The 13045-nt window shown below is 34.7% G+C and overlaps 4 protein-coding genes across 4 annotated transcripts; 3 read left to right on the forward strand and 1 right to left on the reverse strand.

Moving 5' to 3' along the window:
• Nucleotides 1-913: 913 nt before the first annotated feature.
• Nucleotides 914-4619, forward strand: LOC120779137 (phosphoacetylglucosamine mutase). The gene is made up of 3 exons (XM_040111342.1): nucleotides 914-1437; nucleotides 2787-4224; nucleotides 4279-4619. The coding sequence occupies exons 1-3, from the start codon at nucleotides 1337-1339 to the stop codon at nucleotides 4384-4386; spliced, it is 1647 nt and encodes a 548-aa protein (XP_039967276.1). The 5' UTR covers nucleotides 914-1336; the 3' UTR covers nucleotides 4387-4619.
• Nucleotides 4620-6522: 1903 nt separating this feature from the next.
• Nucleotides 6523-7971, forward strand: LOC120776503 (eukaryotic translation initiation factor 2 subunit 2). Its single transcript, XM_040107197.1, has 3 exons — nucleotides 6523-6676; nucleotides 6835-7246; nucleotides 7311-7971. Exons 1-3 carry the CDS (start codon nucleotides 6662-6664, stop codon nucleotides 7832-7834), a joined length of 951 nt encoding a protein of 316 aa, XP_039963131.1. The 5' UTR covers nucleotides 6523-6661; the 3' UTR covers nucleotides 7835-7971.
• A 79-nt stretch (nucleotides 7972-8050) lies between these two features.
• On the reverse strand, nucleotides 8051-8831 carry LOC120776504. The gene has a single exon (XM_040107198.1). It carries the CDS (start codon nucleotides 8652-8654, stop codon nucleotides 8052-8054), a length of 603 nt encoding a protein of 200 aa, XP_039963132.1. The 5' UTR covers nucleotides 8655-8831; the 3' UTR covers nucleotide 8051.
• A 183-nt stretch (nucleotides 8832-9014) lies between these two features.
• On the forward strand, nucleotides 9015-13045 carry LOC120776501 (histone acetyltransferase KAT2A). The gene is made up of 3 exons (XM_040107195.1): nucleotides 9015-10607; nucleotides 11515-12170; nucleotides 12238-13045. Exons 1-3 carry the CDS (start codon nucleotides 9391-9393, stop codon nucleotides 12765-12767), a joined length of 2403 nt encoding a protein of 800 aa, XP_039963129.1. The 5' UTR covers nucleotides 9015-9390; the 3' UTR covers nucleotides 12768-13045.

The raw sequence follows: 13045 nt of genomic DNA on the forward strand, positions 1-13045 counted from the left end.
TATAACCAATGCAAATATATGATATAATAAAGAAATGTTCTTTTGTAAAGATTTCTCAAATATTTATTTTCACCACCTCAAATACCTTGTCTACCTTCTGAGAATGTCTGTTGAGGTCATTCGTAAGTGTGGAAAGTGTAAAATAGTAAGAAAACTGTTCCTTCATGTAAAAAACATTTTACTTGTTTTTTTTTCATATTATTATTGTTCCAACCCATCAATTTCATATTTTATATAGGACAAATGGAGTTGAGTGCGGTTTCTTATACAATCTGTAAATACACAGAAGCAATAATGTATTTATTGTTGTAGCAGTATAAACAATTATCAAATCTTACCGGTAAGTGTTAGTAAATAGCATTTACAAGACAATCCTTGGCCAAACCCATTCGGCTTATGTAGATCTGACTGTTGTGTGAATGAGATTTTTTCCACAATTTTATTTTTGTTTCATTAGGCAAAAATTATGAAATGATTTAATATGTAAAATTTTCCCAACTTTAGATAATTGACAGAATTTGTTCTTTTTTTCATTTAAAACAAATTTAATTCCTATATTCAAAACATTGTATTTTAAAAGGTGGAGGAAGTTGGCTAGAAAAACGGTCAGCGTTTATTTGACGCTGTCACAGTGTTGGAAAACATTATAAACAAACTTTAAATATATTGTTACAGATTAGTTTAAACATTATTTATCTAAATAAAATGGTGCGAATTTGTAAATATTTTCCTTTGATTATGAGAAATTAAAACAATTGTTTTTATACTATAAAATAAGACCATTGAATTTCGCTATAGATGAACCTTTAAATTTGGTAATCGTAATCGTAATCGACTTTACATGATAAATTTACGCTCTGTGGGTGTTGCGCTATTCTCACAGTTCTGATTTTTTGACATTTGGTCATTTTCTAGCTTTTAATAAATGAAATCGGTTGTTTTCACGGAAACTTTTCGAGTTGTTCATTTCATTCATAATATTTTAGAGTAAGCTCTCATAAAATAAGTGAATATATATTGAAAATCACAAAAAATAATAGCGCAAATAATAAATAAATACCTTTTCTCACACTATCAAAATAATGGTGTGCCACCTCTAAACAGTAGGAGGCCGTTAATACAAATACATAAAATTGATTATATATTACATTTCTCCTATAAAATATTGTTGACAAATTCCAAATCAAGACTTCCCGGTTTTGAGACAACATACATTGTTGTAGTCTTACTCTCTGCAGTGCTATTGGCTACGAACGCGTTTTGTTGTGTGTCGTGGCAAATAACTTGAATTTCTGCATTTGGTGTTTCGAATCAAAGTGAATTAACATTCAACAAAATGTCCATAAACCTACGAACCGTGTACGCGTTTGCAAGGGAAATGTATCCAAAGAAGTCGACAGCACCAATACAATATGGCACGGCAGGTTTTCGTGGCAAGTAAGTAAAATTTGAATTATATATGTATATTATTTATTGCAATTTGTTTAAAAACTTTGATGTGAACTGACACAGGCATAAGTGCTAGTAGGACATATTCTGTAATAGCGGTGATGGAACTTCCCGATATTCAACTGTATGATCATATATTAAACCCAACCGCGTGAACTATTATATATGCATCTGTATGTATACATATGCATGCCTGCCACCTCCCTCTAATTCCCACATAACATTTTTATTTATAGATTTTTTTGTACCGCATATTATTTAGTATAAAGACACAAACAAGCATATACTTTATATCAAAGAAGACACGCCAAAAAATGGTAAACTCAGTGCATTAGTCTAAATGGTAACAGCTGACCTGCTTAAAGGTCAAAGCACGAATTTTAGTTTATATGTATGTACATATGTATATATGCACATTAATTATTGCTAGTAGGCACGGAATTTTATATATACATATATACATCTATTACAAACACTATGTAAAAACTTGCCAATCACCCCTTCAAAATTCAACCTATGCTTTCTTACAGTTTACGAACATATAATAATATATGTATGTCCGTTGAAATTGTTTGTTTTTTTTAGCCATTTGCTCTGAATTATTAAAGCAAAAACTATTGGGGCCAAGTAGCCACAAACTAGGGCGTTGTACACAGGTGAATCACAGATAGCCGTTATTGCTATGTAATGCATGGGTTGAATCACCTGCAAACCATTGCAGCTCCATTCACTTTATTTTGCAATGAATAATTACTTTTTGCCATATGTAATACAAATTATTTCTATATTCTTGGAACTTTTATTTTGTGCTTTCATGAATTTTTAACTTCAAGGTAAACAAATGTTCCATTACCTACTAAGGAAGGGAAATCGCCTACCGAAAGCATGCTATAAAATTTATGAGTTGTATGATGTCTTGTAATATGCATTTGTTATGTACTTTATATAGATACATATACTTACATACTATTTGTCTCGAATCTGTTCTTAATTGCCTGAGCTTAATTAAGACTCTGCTTCCTTATGTATTGAGATGCATGCTCATTATTATACGTAAATTACAAGATTACAAGCCACACATACTTGTATAATATTATGCAGATAGGTTTTGCTATAAGAAATAAAATGGCACACTGTTATCAGTAAATTATCTTTTGTTGTTAACATTGCAAAAAAACCGCAACAGTGCTGCTGATAAACTTGTGAATAATTTCTTACATACATACTTATATGTATGTATGTTTGCTAATTTTCTACACTATATAGTGAAATATTAAATTTTATTTTAATTCTACATACAATATAGAATGCTTTTAATGGCATTTTTTTTATTTCAGGGCCGAACTCCTGGACAGTGTTATGTACCGCATGGGCGTTTTGGCTACACTTCGTTCTCGAATTCGTGGCGGCGCTGTGATTGGAGTAATGGTCACTGCCTCCCACAATCCAGAGCCGGATAATGGTGTCAAGTTGATTGACCCAAAAGGTGAAATGCTGGAAGCCAGTTGGGAATCCATTGCGACTGATTTGGCTAATGTTGAGGACAGCGAACTTGAAGCGCATGTTGCCAAAATTATAAGTGATAATAAAATCGACGTAGGTTCATCTTCCATTGTATTTGTCGGTATGGATAACCGCTACCATAGTCCACGGCTGCTAAAGGCTGTGGCTGACGGTGTAATTGCGCTAAAGGGAAATGTGCGTGAGTTTGGTATTGTTACGACGCCAATGTTGCACTTCTTTGTTGTGGCTGCTAATACTAGAGGTGCCTACGGCCAGCCAACGGAGGAGGGATACTATAGAAAATTGATCACAGCATTTGAAACATTACGCGGTGACAAATTAGAAAATGGCAACTACCGCAATAAGTTGGTATTCGATGGTGCAAATGGTGTGGGTGCACGAAAAATGCTGCAGTTTATTAAACGAATGCATGATTCTTTGCAAGTGGATGTAATCAATAAAGGCGATGGAAAAATAAATGAGAACTGCGGTGCCGATTATGTGAAAGTGAAGCAAGGAGTGCCCATAGGTATGCCAATTGTGGAACCATATACTCGTTGTGTGAGCGTCGATGGTGATGCCGATCGCGTAGTATACTTCTTCACCGATGATAAAAATCAGTTTAGATTATTGGATGGCGACAGAATTGCTACGTTAGTAGCAGATTATCTTATGGGTATGGTAAAACGTTGTGGCCTTGATCTGAGTATGGGTTTGGTGCAAACCGCATATGCTAATGGTGGTTCAACGGATTATATCTCCAATACGTTGCAAGTACCAGTAGCATGCGTACCCACTGGTGTTAAGCATCTGCATCATAAAGCGCTGCAATACGATATTGGTGTATATTTTGAGGCTAACGGACACGGTACTGTTATATTCAGCGAAAATGCTAAGAGTCTGATAAAGGCGGCATCCGAAACAAGTGTGGACGCGAAAACACTACTGAATGTTATAGATCTCATCAACGAAACTGTGGGCGATGCCATATCGGACATGTTGCTAGTCGAAACAATTTTGAACCATAAGGGCTGGGACGTTAAAGACTGGTTGGCGACGTATGATGATTTGCCGAATCTTCAATTGAAAATTAAAGTTCAAGATCGTAATGTCATCACGACAACCGATGCAGAGCGTGTTTGTGTGACACCAGTGGGTCTACAAGAAGCCATAGACAAGGTAGTATCCAACTATAAAAGAGGCCGTGCATTCGTAAGACCATCAGGTACAGAAGATGTTGTGCGTGTCTATGCTGAAGCAGCTACCAAAAATGTAAGTTTAACAAACATAAAAGTATAAAAGTGTTAACTTATTTCGTTGTTTTAGGAAACCGAAAGCCTTGCATACGAAGTAGGAATTTTAGTGCAACAGCTGGCTGGAGGCGTTGGACCAGAGCTTATTCATCCTGGAAAGACAATAAGTGCCCACATCTAAATATTTTAAATATTCCTCTCTCAAATGAAAAAATCTATTTCAAGCTGAAATCCGCCTTCAAAGCGGACTCTTTAATGCTCTTGCTACACTACGATAAAATGTCTAAAAGTTACTTACATGTACATGCCTTCCTTAAAATAAGTAGTTAGAAGAAAACACTTTCATTTATTTTCTAAAGATCATTTATTATTGTGTTACATTTTTTTATTATTATTTTTGTTGTTTTTTTTTTTTTGTTTTTTGTACTGCAGATATGCATTTAAATTTGCTTTGTAATGTAAAACTGCCTTGAATTAAAAAAAATATATTATATGTAAAAGATATACATATATATGTATGCATGAACTGAGTTTTAACTATGTATTAAATGTACATACACACATACATATGTTCAAAAAGTAATGTGCTTATTTAATTTTGTTTTTATACGATAATGTGCTCGCCTTTAATAGAAAATTGTGTGAAATCAAAACATAATATGCTAGGGCTCCATTACAAAAATATTTGTAAATTGAATTTATTTTAAGTATTAAAATGCGTTAATAAAACAACGAAATACATTCGTATACAAACATCTTCGAGTTTAATTGCAGTACTTTTGAAAATAGTAATTCTATAATGTAACATATGTATATGTAGTTCCCAGAAGTTGAAAAATTCAATATTAAGCTATTTAAAGAATTTGACATTCACATGATTTTACTGGTCCTTTGAACAAGTTGGTACCGCGAAAATGATGAAACAGGTGCTCCAACCGTGTTAGTGCAGGTAAAATAATCCAAAACAACCGTTCTCAATTGTCACAATGATAAACTAATAATTTTCTTCTTCAAGAAAAGAGATCTGCTAATCGAAAATATTCAAGGAATAATTATTTCGGTTTAGGCTTACTAAATAACATTTCCGTTCCCACAATTTACATCCGGTTAAGAGCTGCCACCTCAAAATTGGGAAATATTTTAAGCCACGACAAGAACAACAACAATTGACAAACTTGCATTTTTGCTGCAGAGACACAATGGAGATGTGCAAAAAACCATAAATTGTTTTTTTTTATCGCATGCAGACGATTAGTGAGAATGGCAGATTTAATTTGTTTTGAATGTAACTCTTTTCCACTTTAAGTTGACTGCGGTCACACGCGGATACTTTTGTGGGCCAAACTCATATTTTAATGCCGAAGATGAGACGAGGAAAGGCAAAGGGCACCAAGTTGTTCGTGCTCGGGTAACATGTTTGTATTCTTGTTCATAACATTTCGCCACTATTTTCATTTCAAATTCGTTTCGTGGCTAAAATTGAGAAAATTTGTTTTAGACCAACATTATATAACGATTTTTTTACCTTATACCGAGAAAGTGTGGGATATATCAGAAAGAATGGCTTGCTGATATTTCGTCTATTGTTTTTTTCATTTGAACTGTTTCGGTAAACTAAAATTATAGGCGTATTTCCAAATAATGCAAATTGTATAAAAATATGTGAGTCACCCACAAAATTTTCTTCGTTCGCCTCTATGTGAACGAACTTATCAAAAATATACGTCGAACTTATGTACATACATACATATATGTCAAAGCTAAAATCTGATGCACAGCTAAATCATGAAAGGTTGTCAGAAATCACATACATTATTAAAAATTTTGAATCAAATTTTATTTAATGGTAATCGTACTTTTATTGTGCAGTATATAAATAAATTCAAATTTAGGCATATAACTTATAGGATGTTTCTTCTCAGATATTTGTAACCATTTCATTTTTTCTTTAAAAGTATTTTTATTACTCAAACATTAAATTTGACAGGTAATCGAAAATTGCTTTTTAATGCATATATCAATTATATTTTTTGTCCTAGTGAAATCTTTATCACTTTATTATTAAATTCTAAATTATCTTTGCAACTTTCTGTACTCAATTTTGACATAAGTGTTATGAAAATATATATCTAACATTTTAGTGAAAAATTAATTATTTTTGGATATATTGCTTTTTTATCTCTGTGATTGATGCTTTAAATTTCGAAGCGTTTATGAATACTGCTATTTATGAGTAAAGTATCGATATAATTTTGTGTTCATAAATTCGATAAATAAAATATTAACATCGATGTAAACTGTCAACGATTAGTACATCGTTTGCCTTGTCAGCTAAACGGGCTAGGATTGTCTGATGCAATACTACATTCGAGTTCTTATTTTTATAGAAAGTAGTTTAAAAGAAACTTCCATCAACGTTGAAAAGACAAACAATTAATATAATTGAAATTACAATTATGGACGCAGAAGACGTAAGTTGTATACCTCTGACCTCTGCAGAGCAATGAAAATGATGGAGATTTTGTTGTGAAACGTGTAAGTTTCTACCAGTATCACACATTTTTGTTGCTTTGAGGTTATGTGCATCCCCGAATTTGTGATTGTTAAAAAATGCTTATTTTCAATGCAGGGGTTTGATCCAACATTGTTGAAAAAGAAGAAGAAGAAGAAGACATTCGACCTTGACGCTGCACTTGGTCTTGATGATGGCAGCAAAAAGGAGGAGCCTAAAGAAGACGCTCCACTGGATAGCGGGGCTGCTGATTTAGAAGATAATTTGGATTTAGAAAGTTTTGGCAAGAAAAAGAAAAAGAAGAAGAAGCCTTTTAATTTAGATGAGCTCGAAGGTGCTTTACCATCCGCTAGAGAAGAAGGAGAAGAAGAAAGCAATGCTGCAGTGCAGGAAGAACCAGAAGATGACGATATCAACCTAGATATGGACTTCTCAAAGGACAAAAAGAAAAAGAAGAGTAAAAAGAAGGATTTAGACGAACTATTCGCCGATAAAGATGAAGAAGATAAAAGCGAGAATAAAGAAAATGGTAAGATTTTTAATTGTATATTGTAAACTATAGTAATGCAATACTGTTTCTTTTTTCAAAACAGTTGACGATAACAGTTCATCATGGGCCGGTACAGATCGTGATTACACATATGATGAATTATTAAAACGTGTATTCGAAATCATCCTTGATAAAAATCCAGATATGGCAGCTGGACGTAAACCGAAATTTGTCATGAGACCTCCACAAGTATTGCGTGTCGGCACAAAGAAGACTTCATTTGCAAACTTTATGGATATTGCAAAAACACTTCATCGTTTGCCAAAACATTTATTAGACTTTTTACTAGCTGAATTGGGTACCAGCGGTTCAATGGACGGAAACCAACAGCTTATTATAAAAGGTCGTTTCCAACCTAAACAGATAGAAAATGTACTGCGTCGTTATATCAAAGAGTACGTGACCTGCCACACCTGCCGTTCACCCGAAACTATACTGCAAAAAGATACAAGATTATTCTTCCTGCAATGTGAATCTTGCGGTTCTAGATGTTCCGTAGCAAGCATTAAATCGGGTTTCCAAGCTGTTACTGGCAAACGTGCTGCAATTCGTGCGAAAACTACATAAAATATTTTTTTGTTGGTGCGACTTTAGGATTTCTATTGTTCTTTTTCTAGTGGGGTTTTATTTTGATGTAACAAATTCGATATATGACAAAGAACAAGGAAAAAAATAGAACAAGTTGAAATAAGCGAGGATTAATATTTTTTATTTAAATTTTAAACATACAAACCATTAAATAATAAAAATAGTAAACCGATCATTAAAAACAAAACAAAAAACTTTATCTTTTTGATGTTTTATATATCTTCATGTACCAGTCAATTATTTCGTCTTTGAAAGCCAATTCCATTGTTCTATCGCAACCCGTGTCGATGTCCCAACTAAAGCAGAATACGCCCATTTGGCCACGAAACAAATCTGGCCTTCCAAAGACAAATACTTTGTTACCTACGGCAATTCGTGATGGGTCTAGTTGTTTTCTAGTTTTGTTCAGCAGTTTCTCTAATGCAGTTAAAATATCTGTATTCTCCTTAATTGACTTTCTTATAAACACTTCATTTCGCAAGCGTTGTAATTCGAGAATGTCGGCTTCTTTTTTCGGAATAAACAAAGGCAAAACTGAGGTGTTGTCATCAATTTCAAACTTGTAGTGACCATTATTTTTACTCGGAACCACTTTACCCACTATACGTGCATGTATCATTATTGTACGAAAAAGCACTTTGCCATCAAATGCTTCAAAAACTGTTGGCGAAAAGGCGCTACAATGTTTGACATCCATCAAAAGCAGTGGAACACATTCCAGAGGCTTGTTATCACTATCAGATGTTTTTAAACTCCATTTCGCAGAAAATTGTACATCCAAACAATCACTACCGCTCATCTCAGCATCTATTCTTTTTTATATTTTCATTGTTGTACACTAATGAATGTATTTGGCGCTATTTTGTCCCTTTGAATCTTGAATGTCCCAATGAACCATCGAATATGCAATCACATTCAGCCTATTGCATATTTCATAACATAGAAACTAAATAGTTTTGACACAAATCTATCACATATTTCAGCGTCATAATTTTTTATATGTAAATTATTAATTATCTAATAAACAATTAAGATTTCGTAAGCGTTTTTTTCTTAACTTATATATACATATAATTCCTATAATTTCACAATCTGTTATAATAATTGTAAATAAAACTTTTGCGACTGGCAATGCTGCATCATTTCACTTCGTCTTTCAGCTTCGTGTGTGTCAAAATAAATGAACTACTTTGCGAAACGATATTAAAATAAATATTTTTGGTGTTAAATATTAATATTGTAGAAAATCAAAAAATAATTTTAATACAATTTTCCAAACAAAAACTTGAAAAGGTGTGGGTAGATACATAGCGTAGCGTTGAGACTTTTAATAAAAAATTGCGGTGGAAGTAAGATTTGCCGAAGTTGTATTCGGCAGCTGTATCAATACATTCACACAAGCGGCTTTTTGTCTTTGTTTACACTCTTTCTGCATTGTGAAATTGCTGATCGAGATATTGCACTTTGTCAAAGTCTTCCAAAGCATTGGTAACCACCGTCAATAAACAAATTGAAATAAGTCGAGTCGATTTGTTATGTCTGGCGGAGCACTGATAACACTAAAGGAAGATGCAACTGACGGTGGAGGTAATGCCAATGGAGGAGGGGGCAATTCTAATATTGCAAATAATCAACAAACATCCGGATCCGGAAACGTAAATGCTACTCCAGGTCACAACCCAAACGGTGGTAATAGTGGTCCTCCCGAAGGAACACGCCAAAATAGCTTACAACGCATTCAATTGCGAAAACAAAAAGTTTTTAACTTGCCTGTTCCCCAGAAGTTGGCAAAATTATCTATGTACTCTTCTTGCCAGAGCGAATGCTGCCGTTGTACTGGATGGAAAACTCCTCAAGAAAATCGTCATCGAGATGTAGAATCGTCAACATATTGCCCTGAATTCACCGAGGAATGTCGCAGCTGTAGACACCCGCTACAAAATCATATTGCACATCTGGATGGCATATCTGGCTCTCAAATGAACGAACTTCTGGGTGCTATAATAGACATGGAAAATTTGTTCATGTCAATGCAACGCGTAGAAGATGAGGATACCAAAAAAGTGTATCTATATTTATTTCGTCTCTTGCGTCAATGTGTCCTTAGTCGTCAACAAGCTGTTATTCATGGACCCTTGGGCGATCCACCATTCGAGTCGCCATGCATTGCAAAAGCCGTTTCATCATTCGTGTTCTATAAGTACAACCATTTAAGTCAAACTGAATTACAGACAATGACAGAAGTGGCGAAAACATTTCTAAATTTTTTAAATCATTACAACTTCGAACCACCATCAATGCGTCGCTCTGGATTAACTCATGAAGATGCTTCAACATATAAAATTAACTATACGCGATGGCTAGTGTTTTGCCATGTACCCGCTTTTTGCAATTCTTTGCGTCATTTTGAAACATCGCTAGTGTTTGGGCGCACCTTACTGCGCACCATATTCAAGTATATGGCTGAGCAGCTAAGAAATAAATGTTCTTCCGAACGAGATCGCTTACCAGCTGATAAACGGTCAATTATAACCCAAATGCCCAAATTTTTAGATGCGCTAAAAGCTGAACTATTGAAAGACGACTCGCCGATTTGGGATCAAGGATTTCGTCCATCAACAGCTTTTATAATACAACAACGTAAACGTCAGCAAGAAGCGAGTACTGGAGCGGCAACTGGCAGTAAGCGATCCGGCACTGGAGAACCCGCACATAAAAGAGCCAAAAAGGAAAGCATTGATCGTGTCAGTGGGTAAGTTTTTGGCGGCATGTTCGTAACCGACTAATTAATATATATGTATATACATACATACATACATATACATATATATATAAATATAAAAGTAATATTAGTAATTGTGACTTGCAGATGGTAAATCGAGGAAATAGCAGAAAATAAGTTTAAGTGTTTGTTTTATTATATGCATATGCTTTTTTTTGAAGAAAGACTGTGAGCACGAATAGTGCATGTGTAATTTTCTATTTCACAATTCTCCATTAACACATGAATCGAACAATGTATACAAATTAAGTACGTACATATATGGATACACTAAAAAAAAAGATAAAGGATTTTTGACTTTAATAAAATGTAGCTGACAAGTCAACGTTAAAAGTAAATGCAGTACATGTGTTTTCTTTATACATCTTGTATGTACTTAATGTCAATAACGATATATTGGGTTGATTGCGCCCGCTCGTGCACGTCCGTAAAGTAAGCTGCTTTGTGCACAACTGGAAAAGAAAATGTTTATAGTGACACAACACAGTCGGCAACAAATGAAATTGTTTTTTTTTTTGTTTGTGTTTTTTTTCGCCGATACGAATACCTTGTCATCGTGCGAAGTACTATTTTTTTTTTATTCCGTTTCCTATATTAAGACTTTTTTAATGAGTAATAAGTTCAAATGGCGGCGTTGTGTGAAATGCAGAAGATTGGCACACAAACGGGTTTATGTAGTCAAATTTAAAACATGCTTTTAGGCGAACTTTGCATGTAATATTTTATTAGTTATTTTATGTATTTTAATTAAATCGATTGCATGCGCATATTGTATAATATAAAATGCTTTCACATGATTTGTTTTCAATACAAAAAATGCAGTTTCAGTTACCTTTCTTGATCTAACTAATCTATCTATTGAAAATCTGCATTTCAGCGAATGTCAGTTTGAGGATCTTTCTGATGAAACTGTTGTGCGTGCTATGAAAGCTATTTCAGAATCAAAGGCCATCAATAAATCAGAAATCTTATTTCCGGTCAATGTCTCCCGCGATGAAAATGTTAAAGCAGAGGAACAACAACGAGCCATTGAGTTTCATGTAGTCGGAAATTCCCTAACAAAACAAGTGGATAAACAGACAATATTTTGGCTTATTGGACTACAAGCAGTATTTGCCTATCAACTACCCGAAATGCCACGTGAATACATCAGTCAATTAGTATTTGACACAAAACACAAAACGTTGGCACTTATAAAGGAAAATCAACCCATTGGCGGCATTTGCTTTCGTCCCTTCGCTAGTCAGGGTTTCACCGAAATAGTATTTTGCGCCGTTACCATGTCCGAACAAGTCAAGGGTTATGGTACACATTTAATGAATCATTTAAAAGACTACAGCATCAAGCATGGCATACGACATTTGCTGACCTATGCTGACTGTGATGCTATTGGTTACTTTAAAAAGCAAGGTTTCTCCAAGGATATTAAATTAGCTCGACCGGTCTATGCTGGTTTTATAAAGGAATATGATGGTGCTACGCTAATGCATTGCGAATTACACACAAGCATTGTCAACACACAATTTATTTCTGGTAATTTTAAAACTCTTTAACTTTAACTTGCATAGTTATTTAAATTTTGTTTTCCTCTATCTAATAGTTATAAGAAAGCAGAGCGAAATTCTGAAAGAATTAATAGCACAACGCCACAATGAGGTGCAAAAAGTGCGTCCTGGTTTAACTTGCTTCAAAGAGGGATTACGTTCCATACCAGTTGAATCGATACCCGGATTACGTGAGATCGGTTGGAAACCACAAATGCGTGCACAACGCACTTCACGTCCACTAGAAGAATCTTCCGATCCAGAAAAACTTGCAGCATCCTTTACTGCCGTACTACAGTCGGTGCGCCAGCATCAAGCCGCCTGGCCGTTCCTACGTCCAGTACCAGCGGCTGAAGTACCCGACTATTATGATCACATTAAATATCCGATGGATCTAAAAACTATGGGTGAACGCCTTAAGCAAGGATATTATGTAACACGTCGGCTCTTTATGGCCGATATGGCGCGTATTTTCTCAAATTGCCGTTTCTACAATTCACCGGAAACTGAATATTATCGTTGCGCTAATTCATTGGAACGTTACTTTCAGACCAAGATGCGGGAGTTGGGTTTATGGGACAAATGATGTTGCGCCCTCAATGCCGCCGTTGATATGCTTAGCGAACACGAACGCGTGGCGGATGAACACAATGCAAGCAATCCGGCGACAACAACTTCAGATAATATGAATATACAGCAGGGCGATAATAACGGTAGTAATGGTGTTGATGGAGACACTAATATTGTGTTGACAGTTAATTTGGGTGTGGTTTCCGCGCTGCCCGAGGATATATTTAAAAATTAGACTTTAGTGTGCTGCTGCTTAAAATAAATAAATATTTTGAATTTAAACTCGTATATTTG

This window comes from Bactrocera tryoni, chromosome 5, assembly GCF_016617805.1.
Source record: "Bactrocera tryoni isolate S06 chromosome 5, CSIRO_BtryS06_freeze2, whole genome shotgun sequence".
Lineage (NCBI taxonomy): Eukaryota > Metazoa > Arthropoda > Insecta > Diptera > Tephritidae > Bactrocera > Bactrocera tryoni.

What these genes read in the sequence shown, in the direction of transcription:
- LOC120779137 (XM_040111342.1), top strand. Translation starts at nt 1,337, where the DNA reads ATGTCCATAAACCTACGAACCGTGTACGCGTTTGCAAGGGAAATGTAT. An exon ending in ACGGCAGGTTTTCGTGGCAA is followed by an intron (nt 1,438 to 2,786) that starts GTAAGTAAAATT and finishes TTTTTATTTCAG; the next exon opens with GGCCGAACTCCTGGACAGTG. An exon ending in CTGAAGCAGCTACCAAAAAT is followed by an intron (nt 4,225 to 4,278) that starts GTAAGTTTAACA and finishes TCGTTGTTTTAG; the next exon opens with GAAACCGAAAGCCTTGCATA.
- LOC120776503 (XM_040107197.1), top strand. An exon ending in AAGCGAGAATAAAGAAAATG is followed by an intron (nt 7,247 to 7,310) that starts GTAAGATTTTTA and finishes TTTTCAAAACAG; the next exon opens with TTGACGATAACAGTTCATCA.
- LOC120776504 (XM_040107198.1), bottom strand. Translation starts at nt 8,654, where the DNA reads ATGAGCGGTAGTGATTGTTTGGATGTACAATTTTCTGCGAAATGGAGT.
- LOC120776501 (XM_040107195.1), top strand. Translation starts at nt 9,391, where the DNA reads ATGTCTGGCGGAGCACTGATAACACTAAAGGAAGATGCAACTGACGGT. An exon ending in AGCATTGATCGTGTCAGTGG is followed by an intron (nt 10,608 to 11,514) that starts GTAAGTTTTTGG and finishes TCTGCATTTCAG; the next exon opens with CGAATGTCAGTTTGAGGATC. An exon ending in CAACACACAATTTATTTCTG is followed by an intron (nt 12,171 to 12,237) that starts GTAATTTTAAAA and finishes TCTATCTAATAG; the next exon opens with TTATAAGAAAGCAGAGCGAA.